This window comes from Mirounga angustirostris, unplaced genomic scaffold (assembly GCF_029215605.1).
Source record: "Mirounga angustirostris isolate CCGP_5_RB_7025 unplaced genomic scaffold, mMirAng1.0.hap1 SCAF_5, whole genome shotgun sequence".
In the NCBI taxonomy this organism is placed as follows: Eukaryota; Metazoa; Chordata; class Mammalia; order Carnivora; family Phocidae; genus Mirounga; species Mirounga angustirostris.
In genome coordinates, this window is record NW_026991713.1 from 139,683,189 (window position 1) to 139,698,940 (window position 15,752).

The window sequence follows — 15,752 nt, forward strand, 5'->3', positions numbered from 1 at the left end:
TATTTGCAGAATACCTATAAAATTTCACTGGGGCGCCTGGGTGGCTCAGTTGGTGAAGCATCTGGCTTCGGCTCAGGTCATGATCCTGGGGTCCTGGGATTCAAGTCTCATGTCGGGCTCCCTGCTCGGTGGGGAGCCTGCTTCTCCCTCTTCCTCTGCCTCTCGGCTGCTTGAGCGCGCTCTCTCGCTCTCTCTGTCAAATAAGTAAATAAAATCTTTTTTTAAAAATCATTTCATTTAGTACTTTTCTTTAATCAACTCCTTTATTTATTTATTTGAGAGGGAGAGAAGAGCGCAAGCAGGGTGGGGGAGAGGGGCATAGGGAAAGGGAGAGAGAGAATCTATCTTTTTTTTTAAGATTTACTTTTTTTTTTTTTTTTTTTTTTTTTTTGAGCGAGAGAGAGGGTGCACATGAGCAGGGGGAGGAGCAGGGGAGAGAGAGAGCGTCCCAAGCAGGCTCCAAGCCCCTCACGGAGCCTGACGTGGGGCTCAATCCCAGGACCCTGAGATCATGACCTGAGCCAAAATCAAGAGTTGGTCGCTCAACCGACTGAGCCATGCAGGTGCTCCTCATTTCTTCTAGTTAAAAACACCTTAAAAGAACACCCTGGGGCAGCCAGGGACAGAAATAGAGGACACGGCACAGTTGGAGTTTGGCCCAAGCCCAGCATCTGAGCCCCCATCCCCGTGGCCTGGGCTGGGACTCTCACAGGTGCTACTACTCTAGGAAACTGCAGTAATGACTGAAGATATCCCTAATTTGGTAAAAGACATAAACTTACAGGTTCAAAGCTGAGCAAACCCCAGACAATGAAGCTCCTGAAAACTAAAGACAAAGAAAGAAATTTAAAAGCATCAAGAGAGAAATTGGCATCTTCACAAACGGGGAAGAACCATTCCAATGACAGCAGATTTCTCGCTGGAAACGACCAGAGGAGGTGCTGAAAACATGCTCAAACCCTGGATCCTGCACCTGGTGTTAGCATTCTGCAGGAATGATGGAGAAACCTAGACATCATCACGTGAAGGACAATTAATTTGTTGCCCCAGGGGCCCTTGGGTGGCTCAGTCGTTAAGCATCTGCCTTCGGTTCAGGTCATGATCTCAGGGTCCTGGGATCGAGCCCCGCATTGGGCTCCCTGCTCGGCGGGAAGCCTGCTTCTCCCTTTCCCCCTCCCCCTGCTTGTGTTCCCTCTCTCTCTGTCTCTGTCTCTGTCAAATAAATAAATAAAATCTTAAAGAAAGAAAAAATTTTGTTGCCCCAGATCTACTCTAAAAGAATCACTGAAATAAGTTCTTGAAACAGAAAGGAAATGGGAGAAGAAGGGGTCTTGGAATGTCAGGAAGAAAAAACAGAAAAAGTGAAACTCTGAGTAAATACTTCTCCTGAGTTTCGAGTCCTGTTCAGTGGTTGATGTAGGATGCGTTTCGTTGACATGGGTCTCAGTGTCTATAGCGGAAAGACCTGTCCAGCGGCAGGTAGACTAAGGGACCTAAGGTTTCTGCCTCCATCTGAGCCAGTAAAAGGCTGACACCAGTCACTGTGATAAGTTAGGTGTATCTAATGTGATGCCCAGAGCAGCCACTCAAAAATCTATACAAAATGCTACAGCCAAATGAAACTAGAATTCTAAATAACGTCAGGTAACCATAGGAAGTCAGGAAAGAGAAAACCAAGACACAAAAAACAGGGAACCAGCAGAACAAAAAGGCAAGTTAAAGGCCTGACATCAATAATTTCCTTAAAAGTAAATGACCTGAAGGTAAAAGACAGATTGGCAGAGTGGATTTATAGGAAAAAAATGACCCATATGCTGTCTAAAAGAAACCTACTTCAAATATAATGACACATGGGGCGCCCTGCTGGCTCACAAGAGCATGTGACTCTGGATCTCAGGGTCATGAGTTCGAGCCCCGTGTTGTGTGTAGAGATTACTTAGATAAATATCTATCTATCTATCTATCTATAGATATATACGTGTATATAATGCTCTCTATATATTTAATGATACAGATGGATTGGAAGTAAAAAGATGGACAAAGATAAACCATGCAAACTTTAATCAAAAGAAGAATAACTATATGAATATCAGATAGAGCAGACTTCAGAGCAAGAAAAGAACTAGGGACAGAGTGGAACATTGTGTGATGATAAAAGGGTCACAGCAATCCTAAATATGTGTGCAACAAACAACAGAGCTACAGTTTCTATAAAGACTAGACAGTGATTGCCATACAATTAATTCAGCAGCTACACTGCTGGGCATTTATCCCAGGGAAGTGAAAACCTATGTCCCTACAGGAATCTGCATGTGACTTTCACAATGACTTTATTTAAGACCTTTTGTTTTAAGGAACCTCTGCACCCAACTTTGGGCTTGAACTCATGACCCCGAGATGAAGAATCGCGCACACTACCAACTTTGCCAGCCAGGCGCCCCCACAGTCATTATTTAAAATAGCCAAAAACTGGTAACAACCCGCTATCCTTCGGTGTGTGAGTGGTTAAACAAACCATGGTCCCTCCGTACCAGGAAGTACTGCTCAGTAATAAAAAGTAACAGAGCAACGGTGGCTGGACCTCAGGGGCATTATGCTGGGTGGAAAAAAGCCAATTTCAAAGTTCTTGCGCTGCAATTCTATTTACATAACATTCTCAAAATGATAAAATGCTAGAAACGGAGCTTTGAGATTGGCAGGGGTCAGAGATGCTGGGGAGGAGCTGGTGGGTGTGCCCTAGGGAGAGAGCACAGGGGAGCAGTTGCATATGTTGGCACACATGAGTCCACACACGGGCTAAAACACTGCACCTGTGTTGCTTTCGGAGTCTGACACCGTGCCGTAGTTGTGCTGTGACCGCAGGGGAAACTGGACGGAGGGCAGGACCAGACCTCTCGGGGTGATCTTTGCCACTTCTAGATAGCAGTAATTTGAGAACCGACAGCAAAGGAAACTGTATATCTAAGACGATAATCACTTAACCATAAATGGAAAGACGTCTGTGAAAACTATGTATGTGACAAGGGCACCTGGGTGGCTCAGTGGATTAACCATCTGACTCTTGGTTTCAGCTCAGGTCATGAGCTCGGGGTCGTGGGATCATGTCGGGCTCCGTGCTCTGTGCTCAGTCAGCTTGAGCTTCTCTCTCCCTCTGCCCCCCACCCCCTGTGCATGTGCACACACACTTTCCCTCTCTCTCAGATAAATAAATACATCTTTAAAATATGTATACGTAACTACCGAAATAAAAATGTTCATTTACGTACCACCTAAATTATCTTGTAAACTGTCAGTGGTGTAGGAACGGCTCTGTGAAGCCCCCTTATAGAGGCTATTCCTGGGGGGTGGGAGGTCACAAGGCCTCACTGGAAGGCTGTCGAGGAATCTTCATGCCAAGAGTCTATGCTGCTTCTCAGAATGTCAAGCACAGACCCTTGGCCCCTGGGGCAGCTCTAGGCCCTAGGCCCAAAGCAGGTCCTTTAACAGGAAAGAGGAGGTGAGTGAGATGAGTCGGGTCTCCTAGGGTCTAGAGAAAGTAGAAGCGGCACCAGCTGGCGGTGACGAAGACGAAAACCGAGAAAGGAGTGACAGAGACAGAGGGAGGCACACAGAGCCCGGCGCACTGCGGACATTGCCTACAACCTTCCCAACACCTGCACGAGACGCACGAAACACCCACAACCACGCAAAGGAAATCACGCTTCTATTAACAAGTCTGGAAAGCCACAAAACAGGTGGTAGAGCTTGCTCCCAAACCCAGCTTCAAAGTCTACTCGGGTTTTCGCTTAGACCATCTGGACGTATATTTAGGGTTCTTTTATTTTGGTGCTAATAATCTTTCTCTTTTTTTAAGGCACCAAATTGGTTTTATTTTTGTCTTTGACAACATGCACAACAGTGGAATTGTACTCCTTGACTTGACGTCCTTAAGTAGGCACTAAAAATGTTTACATTGAGGAAAAGTCACACATTTAAGCAGTCCTCTGTAAACATAACCCCTTCTCCGTATGTTTTCCTACTTTGTTTCATACATAAATAGCAGTTTGCAAAGTTACAAATAAAACTATCAGCTCTTAGGGCCCCAAAGTATATATAGGTTCTGGAGCTCGACAGAATGTTCTCTCTGTGATTTTGTAACTCATACCATGCACTTCCCTCAGTCATGATCAGTCATGACTTATGATCGATCACAAATGGTTATCGAACTAGTTCTGCGTGTAACAGACCTTTCAATGCACTTGCTTAAAGATGCCATGTGTTCTGGGGCGCTGGGTGCTCAGTCGGTGGCCGTGCAACTCTTGGCCTCGGGGTCCTGAGTTTGAGCCCTACGTTGGGCACAGATTACTTAAAAAACAAAAAAAGGTCAAAATGGTCAATTGGCTACATTTTTAAAACAACAGCAGAGAAGGCTGCTATTTAAATATTACTTTATTGGGGCACCTGGGTGGCTCAGTCGGTGAAGCGTCTGCCTTCGGCTCAGGTCATGGTCCGGGGTCCTGGGATTGAGCCCTGCATCCCCTGCATCGGGCTCCCTGCTCAGCCGGGAAGCCTGCTTCTCCCTCTCCTTCTGCCCCAGCTTGTGCGCTCTCTCTCTCAAGTAAACAGATTTACTAGATTTAGAGAGAGAGGGAGAGAGAGCTAGTATTGAGCTCTCCCCCTTGTGCTCCTTCCACCAGGTGGGTCTGGGAAAACGAGGACCACAGGCTGGGTATGAGTAGTGGGGTCACTTTGAACGGAGCCCCTTGTTCTTGCATAGACAGTCTTAGGGTGCCTTCCCACTGTCCCCTGGTGGACGCCGTGCTTTTGACAGATGAGGGCAGTTACAGCTCAGACACCTTGAGTTTCCTGCCCAGTGTTTTAAAGCTCTGAAGTAAGAGAAATTTAAAGATAGAGGTTTTTTTTTTATAAAGATTTTATTTATTTATTTATCTTAGAGCGCGAGCGTGTGCAAGGAAGGCAGAGGGAAGGGAGAGAGAATCTCAAGCAGAGTCCCTGTTGAGCGAGGAGCCCAATGCGGGGCTCGATCCCACAACCTGAGCTGAAACCAAGAGTCGGACCCCAACTGAGTGAGCCACCCAGGCACCCCTAAAGACAGAGCTTTTAAAGTCAAGAATTTTAGCATTCCGATTTCTCGCTCAGTTTTCTTTCCTTTGCCAAAGGGATGTACGTGTTCTAAATACATCAGACGTCCGCTCCTTGGGGACATAGCGTCTAGACCTGCTGAATAAGCAGCTTTCCTGCTGGCCCAGCCTGACCCCAGGCTCTGCTGCGGCTCTTTCCCTACTTACTCCTCCAGACACCCTCACCCCACCTCCCCACCCCACATCAGGTGCTCGGGTTTAATGAGGCCCCTGCTCATGAGTCATTATTTGATCCTCCCGTGTCCAACTCATTACCTTGGACGGGCATGCCTTTTCCGACTTCCCAGACCTCCACACTCATGAGTCAGCACGAGTGAGAATGCACACAGATGCATTTGGGTTTCTTTTTAAATTGTGGTAAAATACAGGGGCGCCTGGGTGGCTCAGTTGGTTAAGCGACTGCCTTCGGCTCAGGTCATGATCCTGGAGTCCAGGGATCGAGTCCCACGTCGGGCTCCCTGCTCGGCGAGGGGTCTGCTTCTCCCTCTGACCCGCTTCCCTCTTGTGCTGTCTCTCATTCTCTCTCTCAAATAAATAAATAAAATCTTAAAAAAAAAAAAATTGTGGTAAAATACACCTAAAAGTTACCGTTGGCGACATTAATCCGTCCGCAGTGCCGCCATTTTCATCACCCCCACGCCCCGGCAGCCACCGCTGCCTGTGGCTATGCATTTGCCTGTTGTGACCCTTTCACGTAGATGGCGTCTTTCTGTCCGGGTGTCTCACCGAGCACGGCTGTTCCCAAGGTTCATCCCTGCCGTAGCAGGCGTCATGCGTTATGCCTTTTTAGGGCCAAGTACTGTTCCATTGTGTGTATCCACGTCTTACAAATAAGGAAGCCAAGAACGTTTGTTTACAGGTTTTTACGTGAGTCTGTTTGCAGTGTCCTCGGGCGTAAACCTGGAAGAGGAGTTGCTGGGTCACAGGGTGACTCTGTTACTCTGACCCCGGTTATATTCCCACCAGCAGTGCACAGGGTCCCAGTTGCTCCACATTCTTACCTGCACTCGTCATCTTTCACTTTTTTATTTTAATGAAAGCTACCCTAATGGAGGTATACACACAGGTTTTGAGGGTTTGGGGGGGAGGGGCAGAGGGGGAGGCGGAGAGAGAATCACAAGCAGGCTCCCTGCCCAGCACGGCTCGATCTCACGACCCTGAGATCGTGACCTGGGCCAAAATCAAGAGCTAGATGCTCAACTAACTGAGCCATCCAGGAGGCTACACACAGGTTTTTAAGTGAATTATTTATTTTTTTTTTAAGATTTTATTTATTTATTTGAGAGAGAGAGAATGAGAGAGAGCACATGAGAGGGGGGAGGGTCAGAGGGAGAAGCAGGCTCCCTGCGGAGCAGGGAGCCCCATGCGGGACCCGATCCTGGGACTCCAGGATCACGACCTGAGCCGAAGGCAGTCGCTTAACCAAATGAGCCACCCAGGCGCCCTTTAAGTGAATTATTTTAATTAAATAATTAGAGAGGGGCGCCTGGGTGGCTCAGTCGTTAAGCGTCTGCCTTCGGCTCAGGTCATGATCCTGGGGTCCTGGGATCCAGCCCCGCATCGGGCTTCCCTGCTCTGCGGGAAGCCTGCTTCTCCCTCTCCCACCCCCCCACCCCCGCTTGTGTTCCCTCTCTCGTTGTGTCTCTGTCAAATAAATAAATAAAATCTTTAAAAAAAAATAATTAGAGAAAAATAGTTAAAGACAGAAACTAAAAAGTTTATAAAAAAAAAAAATAGCAGTCTCTTGTCTCCTTCCATCTTCCTTAACCTGTCCTTAGACGGGCCACTCTGAGCCACCGGCCATGTCCTCTGGTTTTCGCCTCCATCTGGTCTCAGGCATGTCCCCATTTGAGTCATGAACTGTTGACTTTCTTTTTGGGGCAGACAAGGATCATAACTCACGCAGACCCATGTAGTCCCTTCCATTCTCTCGATAGAATTTGTGTTCATTAGGACACTGGCTTGGGTGTTTCAAAAGGACCTGGATGACAGGTAACTTGCCTTACACCAGGTAGACAGTCCTGTCTTTCTCATCTAATAAAGAACCCAAGGATGGATGGTGGTTTCCAGCTGCCAGGGAGGGTCCAGGTGCTTTCCGTCCTGTGGCTTGGCCATCTTCAGAAGCGTTCCCTGCCTCATTTTCCAAGCTGGTGCCTCCAGGTTGGCTCAGCACGTCACCCACGTCCAGCCAGCAGGAGGCAGGGCTCCCGGCGGCACTCACACTGGGACCCGTCCTCCCGCTGTCCACTTCCTCCTCCATGGACGTCCAGCGCGTCTTAACTCATCATTAGTAACAATCCGCTAGCGTTCGAGTACTTAATGTATGTCAGGTGCTGTTATAAGTGCTTTATGTGAATTTACAAATTTAATCCTTTAAGCAGCCTTCTAAAATAGATTCTGATTTCCTTTTACAAGTCAGGAAATGGGGCATGGTCACGTGCAGTGGTTTGCCTCATTTCACACAGTGAGCGTGGGGCAAGGCTGGGACACCAGAACCCGCCTTCACTTTTGACACTTTTCCCCAGGGACCCATGATCCTCCGGGGGGGGGTCCCCGTGTGAGGGTGTTGGTTTCACCACATTCGCGCCTGGGCCCCCTGCCTGTCTGTGCTTCAGGCTGGGGGACAGTGGCTCAGGCGTGCCCAGACTGTGCCAAGGCAGCTTAGTTAATGTTTAATGCGTGGCTTGATGACCCGCCACGGCCCCAGCGCTGCCCAGCACTCCCTCGGCTTGCCCCCGCCTTAGCAGGCTGGAGACACTGGGGTGTTAAGGGTGGAAATATCCCCTGCCTGCCGGTTCCACAGGAGCAGTTTGCCATCAAAAGGACCTTCTTGGGTGGCATCCAAGACACCGTAAACATTCATTTAGCTTTTCCTTCTTGGGCTGATGGGCACAGTCATGGCTGCACCTGGTCTGGGAGACTAAGCACGGCTGGAAGGCTGGAAGGGCAGCTGTGTGACTGTCCCTGTTTTATTGACGCAGTGACCAGCTCTGGCATGTGCACGTGATGATGGACAGCAAGGACCTAGAAGCCGAAATCCACCCCTTGAAGAATGAAGACAAGAAACTGCAGGAGAATCTGGGAAACCAAGCAAAAACGGAGGATAGCTTGAAAGGCTCGCCTTGGCAGCCTCACCTCTCCCGATGCCGCACGGTGGCATTTTTTCTTTCACTGTTTGTCTGCCTTTTTGTAGTGTTCGTGGTTTCCTTCATCATCCCGTGTCCAGACCGGCCTGTGTCCCAGGGGGTGTGGAGGATCGACTACAATGCAGCAGGTATGCCCCAAACCCCTGTCCCCGGGGTGGGGGTGGCATCATGTCCCCGAGTCTAGGGTGGTGGGTGACTGAGAATCAGCCCTGAGTGGCTGCCGATGGTGCGTCCACGGTCTTGGGACTTCGGCGAGCTGCCGGGCAGCCTCTCAGGAAAAACGGGAGCACGGTGGCCTGCTCTCCGTATTAGGAAGGATGGGTTGTGCCGATAAAGGAAAGGGGCCCCTTGGGTTAGGTTTTGGAATTTAAAAAAATTAATAACACAGAGCAGCTGGAAGAAGAGATAGAAGGAAGGCTGTGGGGAGCTATGAAAACTGCAGGTTTTGTAATTGGTTTCCTCAAGTGCTCTGCGGCCATTGCGGTCGGCTGAGCTGGACTTGAGCAAATCCCTTTCCCCCCATGAAGGCGGTGGTCTGGATTCTTGGCCTCTATGCAAAGCCACCGAGTCAGGCTTTCTCTGGACACTTCGCTTCCTTGTTAGGGTGGGAGCGCCCACAGCGAGCACAAGCGGCTGTGAACGCCGGCGGGCGTCTCTTGTGCAGTGAAGGGAATTTCTCGTTTAAGCCTCGCCGTCAGTTTTATTCAGAATTTGACACTTAATTTTGAGAGACAGGAATAATGTATGTTTCTGTGTTTCTTTTTTGCAGCTTTTATTGAAGTGTAATCTATATGTCAAAGTGTTCGCTTGTTTTAAGTGTACGATTCGATGATTTTTCGTCCATTTATGGAGCAGCTGTGCACCTGTTGGCCCGGTCCAGTTTTAGATTTCCATTGTCCCCGATCCCCAGCCCAGATAGCCACCAGCTGCCTTCTGCCTACAGTCTTGCCTTTTGTGGACACGTCACATAAAGGAAGTCATGTGGCGTGGATCTTTGAGTCTGGCCACTCGCTCGGGAGACAAGTCTGTTGGTTACAGCATGTCCCCGGTTCTTTCTGGGGCTGAACAGGCTTCCTCCCTGTGGTTCCTGCAGCCTCGGGCTGCCGGGGATATGTGGGGACCTAGAGTCTCATTTCCAGATCTCATTTTCTGGATCTCTCCATTCACTTTTTGTTTCTTATCCAATCTGATACCCCATGTCTTTTGATTGGGGGCATTTAGCCCATTTACATGCAGGGTGACTATTCAGAGATATGAATTTAGTGCCATTGTATTGCCTGTGAGATGACTGTTACTGTATATTATCTCTGTTCCTTTCTGGTCTATGTTACTTTTGGGCTCTCCCTTCACTTAGAGGACTCCTTTCAATATTTCTTGTAGGGCTGGTCTGGTGATCGCAAATTCTTTTAGTTTCTGTTTGTCCTGGCTCCATTCACTTTTTGACTGGTCCTCCTGACTGTTGTCGGCTCCGCCCTGTATCCCAGCCTGTGTCTGGCTTCAGAGCTGGTCTTCGCTGCCGGGGAGAGCACCGTAGCCCTGGACATCTGGCTGCAAATCACGTTGTCCCCCTCTGGCGGGGAAGCTGACCCGTCTGATGCCCAGCCGCGGAGGGCGAGGTCAGCAGGAACCATAAGTAGGATGGTGGACGCTGACTGTCCTGACCCATGGCTTGGTTTTTCTCAGGAGGCACCTCTTGATTTGTGGCATGCCTTGTGTCTGTTTCCAGAGTCCTGATACGGTTGCTTTTGGCAATTTGTCTCATTATATTGTTGTTTCAAAGGAGAGGATTTGCCAAGCTCTTCCCTCCATGAATCTGGAAGTCCTGAGACTGGCGTTTGATTTATTTTTTAAATCGTAGTGAAATAGACATGTACATTTAGAGAGTGTAACTCACTGGCGTTGGGACATCAATAACACCATGTAACCGTCACCTCTGCCCCTTTTCATCATCTCAACAGAAAGGGTAGCCAGCAAACACCGACTCCTCTCTCCCTCCTCCTGAGCCTCTTGGCCTCTGAGTCTGCCTATTCCAGGGGCCTCCGCAGAAGTGGAGTCATATAAGACTTGCCCTTCTGTGTCCGGCCAATTCCACTGAGTGCAACGCCCTCCGGGTTCATCCATGCTGTCGTGGGCATCCGAATCTTCTTCCTCTTTACGGGTGAATAATTATTGTATGTGGACTGCACTCTGGTTATCCATTCTTCTGTCAATGGATACTTGGCTTGTTTCCACGTTTTGGCAGCTGGGAATGACGCCTTGAACCGGCTGTATAGGGACCAAGTCCCTTCTTCCAGTTATTTTGGGTGAAAGAGCATGAGGTCATGTCTCATTACCGTTTTGATTGGCATTTCCCTAATTGCTGGTGATGTTGAGCATCTCCAAGTCCTTTGCCTGCTTTTGCCTTGGGTTGTCTTTGTGCTGGAGGGGTAGGCTGATACTGGGTATCAGTCCCTTGTCAGATACCTGATCTGCAGACATTCTCTCCCACTCTGTGGGGTGTCTCTTCACTCTCTTGACAGTGTCCTTTGATGCACAAAGGCTTTAAATTTTGACTCCAGTGTGTCAGTTTTTTCTTTTGTTGCCTTGCCTTTGGTGTCACATCCAAGAAATCATTACCAAATCCAACGTCATGAAGATTTTTCTCTATATTTTCTTCTAGGAAGCTCTTAAGTTTAGGTCTTTGATCCATTTTGAGTTCTTTTTGTTTTGTTTTTTAAAGATTTTATTTATCTATTTTAGAGATAGAGGAGGAGCAGAGGGAGAGGGACAAGCAGACTCTATGCTGAGCCCAGAGCCCCACGCGGGGCTCGATCCCACGATCCTGAGATCATGACCTGAGCAGAAATCAAGAGTCGGACGCTTAACCGACTGAGCCACCCAGGCGCCCCTTAGTTCGTTTTTGTGTTAACACTTGCAGTGTATCATTTGAGTCCTTGAATGAAAGGGAGAAGTCAACCCTTACGAGTGTGGGAGTGCAGACTCCTGGACCCAGACAGGCAGGGAGGGACTCCTTCCTGAAGAGAAGGTGTGCGAGCATGCGTTTGCACGCCACTGCTCTGGGTGCGGCCTCACGCTAGCAGGTGCTAACTGGTGCTGACCCACAGGGAGCACAAAAGTAGGTGGTGTCGGGCTTGACCAGGCCTTTAAGCCTGGCGGGGCCCCAGGACTACAGTCTGTGATTTTCTTTTTCAGTCACCTATGACTTTCTGGCTACAGAAGACATAAACAGGGACAGGATCCAAGATGTTCTCTTTCTTTATAAAAATACCAATGGCAGCAACAATTTCAACCTATCCTGCACCGACGAAGGTGATTTTGCTTTTACCTGAAAAAGGAGGAACTTCCTGTGGGTGGAGGGATCCTCTCCTTCTGCCGTCTTTGGGGGAAGCAGTTGGTGGAATTTCGGGAAACTGGAACGTTGCCCTTCCTTCCCAGGAGGCCTAGAAACAGACAGGGTGTGGGCTGTGGTCCCAGCACCCTGGCCCCCGCGCAGCTCCTGACCCCATGGGGCCAGCAGTAGGGTTCCTGCGGGGCCAGCGGTCAGGGCTGGGCCCGGGAGCAGGGTGTGGGGAAGAGGGGCTGACGTGCCCCACAGAGTTGGGTCTCTCCCCGCCAGGCTTTTCCTCCCCCTGTACCTTTGTGGCCGCCGTGTCTGGGGCCAACGGCAGCGTGCTCTGGGAGAGGCCCGCAGCCCAGGACGGGGCCCTTGTGCAGTGCTCCGTCCCACAGCTGCAGGGCGGCAGGTCGACCTCTGCCTGCATCCTCGTGGGCAGACCCGGTTCCTTCGTTGCTGTGGACTTGTTCACAGGTAGGCGGCTCCGCACAGGAGGTTCCACACCAGGGAACTCTGAGGAGGTTCAGCCTGGGTTCTCGCCCCAGCCCACAAGATGGGGAAGAAGGTTCCAGGGGTAGGAGGGAGGGGTGCCGCCTCCTCGCAGTCCCACTCCACCCTGTCTTGTCACCTCCCGGCTCCTTTGTGCTTGTGGGGCCAGCAGAGATGGGAGCTCAGTGGCGGCTGCAGTACCCGGGCCAGCGTCTGGTTGAGCCCCCGGGGGAGAGCCTGTCAGGGCTCTGGATGCACGGGCTCTCGTGTCTGGGCCTCCATGTAACAGGCCGTGGTTAGCCCCCAGATCCCACTGGCGGCTTAAGGAATTCTGTGCCTAGACGCTGGGTGTGCTGAGGAGTAGCATTTCCCTTACCAGTCGTGGGTTTAGGGGATAGAGGAAAACAAAGAGAAGGCTGGAAATATTTCATGAGAGGAAATACTCTTAAAAAGGGTGTGGATGAGATCGTACCTGGGGAAAAAAGAAGCTGTTCTGTCAGGGCCTCTGTTCGTGGGTCCAGCCATAAGCATGCCCCTTCTTTCTCCACCTCTGTGTGCAGGACTCAGCCGGGGCCTCCCTGGAGGCCGAGGGTCCACCTGTGACTTCAGCAATAGTCAGGGGGCCTGAGGGGCTTGGGAAGCGTCAGGCCCTGTCCATCCGGGTGGGAGGGTCAGTGTTGGCCCTAAGATGTTCTAGAGCCAAACATGAGAAGACACAGGAGAAGCAAAACAGGAAGGTGGAGCTTTGTGGTTCCAGAAGCGACACATCTGACGCTCCGGCGTGTGACGACTTGGATGCCCAGTGGTGCGCACTCGGTGCTGGCCTCTGGCCTCCTGCTGGCGGGCACTTCCATTTCTCAGTGTGGGCACTGTGCCATTGCTAGCCAGCAGCGGAAGGGGATTTGAAGCCAGCACTTGGTGACGTTGTGCTTGGTTTTAGGCGAAACCCTGTGGAGCCACCCCAGCAGCTTTGGAAGGAACGCTTCTGTCCTGAGCTCTTTACTCCAGCTGCCCGATGTCGATGCTGACGGGGCCCCAGACCTGTTGGTTCTCACCCAGGAGGAGAAGGAGGTGCTGCTCCCCTCCTGGGTCGCCGTGGCCCACTCACTGTGATGCCTCTTCTCTGCCCCTTGTCCACTCTCACTTCCTGGGCACAACGTGGGTCTGACCATTTGTCGGGGGACGTGCCCAGGGCCCTGTGCTCCTGGCACCTGCTGACCGGCACGCTGGGGCGGCTCTGTTCCCCCTGGGCAGCTTCTGGGCAGAGCGTGCACTTGGCCGTAGGTGCCGCAGCAGCACGGAGGACAGGGCCCTGTGGCTGGCGTGGGGCTGCCCGCGTCCCCGGGAGGGTGTGCAGATGCCTGAGTCCACACACTCAACGCATTCTTTCCTCGGACCAGGAGGGTCTTGACCCCCTTCTCTGGGTTACAGGTCGGCGGCTACCTCTACTCCGGCAGCACTGGACACCAGATTGGCCACCGCGGCAGCCTTGGTGTGGGCGGGACCATGGGCTCCCTCCTGCACATCTCCCCGGCGGGTGCCCACTACATCCTTTTCCCTTGTGGTATGTGCGCCTTCTGTTCCCGGGACTGTCCCTCTCAGGGAAGCCGGGGACCGCAGGGAGGACACGAGTTCATCACTGACAGGCTCAGAAAGCCCGAGCGTGTCGCGCCCGAGGCTCAGGGAGGGCACCGTGTGTCCCGGAAGCAGGGCTAGCGGGTGGCCTCCTCCCGGCTAGCAGCGTCTTGAGGCTCTTCTGGGTTTCCAGCAGCGAGCTCCCTCTGTGGCTGCTCTGTGAAGGGTCTCCACGAGAAGGCGACCGGGAACGGGAGCTCACTGAGGAGCGACCCGCGCTGGGAGGGCGTGCTGAACGCCACCACCCCCAGGCTGCTGTGGCACAGGTCGGTCGGGACGGGGGATTGCAGGGGTGGCCGCGGGGCGAGGGCCACAGCCCTGCCTGCCGTTGGGCTCAGACACGGGAAGCGGGCCTACAGCAGCTGAGATGAAGCCGGGGGGGCTCTCTGCACACAGCCAGCATCTGGTCCTACCCTAAACTGAAGCAGGGAGCATGGGGCGAACTGCGAACCCCACAGGCAGCCCGCATCCTTGCCACATCCCTCTGGCTCTCTCCCCTTAGCCCGGGAGCCATCCGCTACCTGATGAACGTTCCAGGGAAGACTGGTGAGGACCTCCTCCTCGTGAGTTCAGAGGCCTGTGTGCTGGTTGATGGGCAGGACCTGGTGCCCAGGTGGACCTTCAGTGCAGCCCAGGTCTTGAGGTACCGAGTCTTTCTCCAGGAACCAGACAGTGCTTGCCAGCCGGGCACCACAGCCTGTCCCTTGGCAGCCCTGGGAGGAGGCCTCGGGTGGCTGGGGGACGTCTGTGTGCTTCAGCCAGAGGCCTCTTGCCTGTCCCCTGGTGCTGCCCTGCACCGGAGGGGCCGGTGAGACCCCGTCCACCCTGGCCTCAGCTGCCTGTCCAGGCCCCATCCAGGTGCGGCCAAGGAGCAGAGGGCTGGTGTACCTGTTCCCAGAGACCCCCCCCCGACAGAGGCCCTGTGTGAACGCTCCTGTCCTGTGCCTTGCAGAAAACCCATCCTCGGCCACTACAAACCTGACACTTTGGCTGTGGTCATTGAAAACGGAACCGGCATTGACAGACAGGTTGGCTGCACCCCCTTTGAGGCCCCACCGTTGTTCGTAGCTGAGGGACGTTAGTCGGGACAGCAGACGGGGCCGTGCTGGAAGGCTGAGCTAGCAAAAGAGAGGCCTTGGCGAGATATCCTGGGTGCCCTTGGGGTTCAGCTCTTTCAGGGCTGGCCTGGCTGGGGCCCGTGGGCCTGTGCAAGCCCCACCTGTGACCGCCCCCCCCCATGCTGTCCCCCTCCCTCCCAGATCCTGTTCCTGGACCTCAGCACTGGGGCTGTCCTGTGGAAACAGGCTCTCCCAGGCCTCCCCGGCGATCCGCAGTCTGCCAGCCTGCCAACTGCAGACCACCGCTCAGCCTTCTTCTTCTGGGGCCTCTACGAGCTGATGGGCACCAACCAGACAGTACGGGCAGGGCATGGACTAAGGGGACACACCTGGGCCAGGGCCAGAGACCAGAGGCCAGCCTTGGGCCCTGCCTCAAGGCAGCTGGGAGCTAACTGGGTGACTGGGTGTGCACACATAAATGGAAGCCATGGGACCGTGGGTGGGATGAGGTACCCCAGACCACACGGGAGGCTGGGGCTGAGGTGTGCCTTGGGGCAGAGGATGGGGATCTGGGAAGAAGCAGGGGGACGTGGGGGAAGGCAGGTGCGGAGTTCCAGTGGGAGCATACCTCAGAAGGGTCAGGGTCAGGCTAGGGGAGGGGAGTAGAAGCTGCTTGCACCGTTGAGGACCCTGTGGACACAGCTCTGGGCAGGGCCACTCTCTCCGGGTGTCCGGAGCGGGCGAGCATAGCACGGCCCCGCCCCTGGGCCCAGGACACCAGTGTCTCTGATGCAGACGTGGGGTCAGCCTCATGCTGCACTGTGGTTCTCGCTCCAGGAGCCCAGAGACGCCCAGCACACCCTGTACGTATTCCATCCCAGCCTGCCTGGCATCCTGCTGGAGCTGGCTAACTTCTCTGCCAACATCGTCGCCTTCCAAGGTGAGTGCG

The 15,752-nt window shown here is 52.6% G+C and overlaps 1 protein-coding gene across 8 annotated transcripts in view; it reads left to right on the forward strand.

Moving 5' to 3' along the window:
* Positions 1–15,752, forward strand: part of FAM234A (family with sequence similarity 234 member A) — a 31,346-nt gene that overhangs the window by 10,561 nt on the left and 5,033 nt on the right. For 2 of the 8 annotated variants that reach the window (XR_010411761.1, XM_064592211.1), the window contains exons 2-11: positions 8,123–8,415; positions 11,480–11,596; positions 11,883–12,095; positions 13,051–13,181; positions 13,542–13,674; positions 13,879–14,011; positions 14,248–14,388; positions 14,698–14,773; positions 15,005–15,267; positions 15,641–15,743. Coding sequence is in view for 7 of the 8 variants with exons in the window: in XM_064592211.1 (XP_064448281.1) it covers positions 8,148–8,415; positions 11,480–11,596; positions 11,883–12,095; positions 13,051–13,181; positions 13,542–13,674; positions 13,879–14,011; positions 14,248–14,388; positions 14,698–14,773; positions 15,005–15,267; positions 15,641–15,743 (1,578 nt within the window). In the remaining variant the exon portion in view is untranslated. The remainder of the gene's footprint in view (positions 1–8,122; positions 8,416–11,479; positions 11,597–11,882; positions 12,096–13,050; positions 13,182–13,541; positions 13,675–13,878; positions 14,012–14,247; positions 14,389–14,697; positions 14,774–15,004; positions 15,268–15,640; positions 15,744–15,752) is intronic. The other 6 variants (XM_064592212.1, XM_064592209.1, XM_064592210.1 and 3 more) reach the window with 5 other exon arrangements.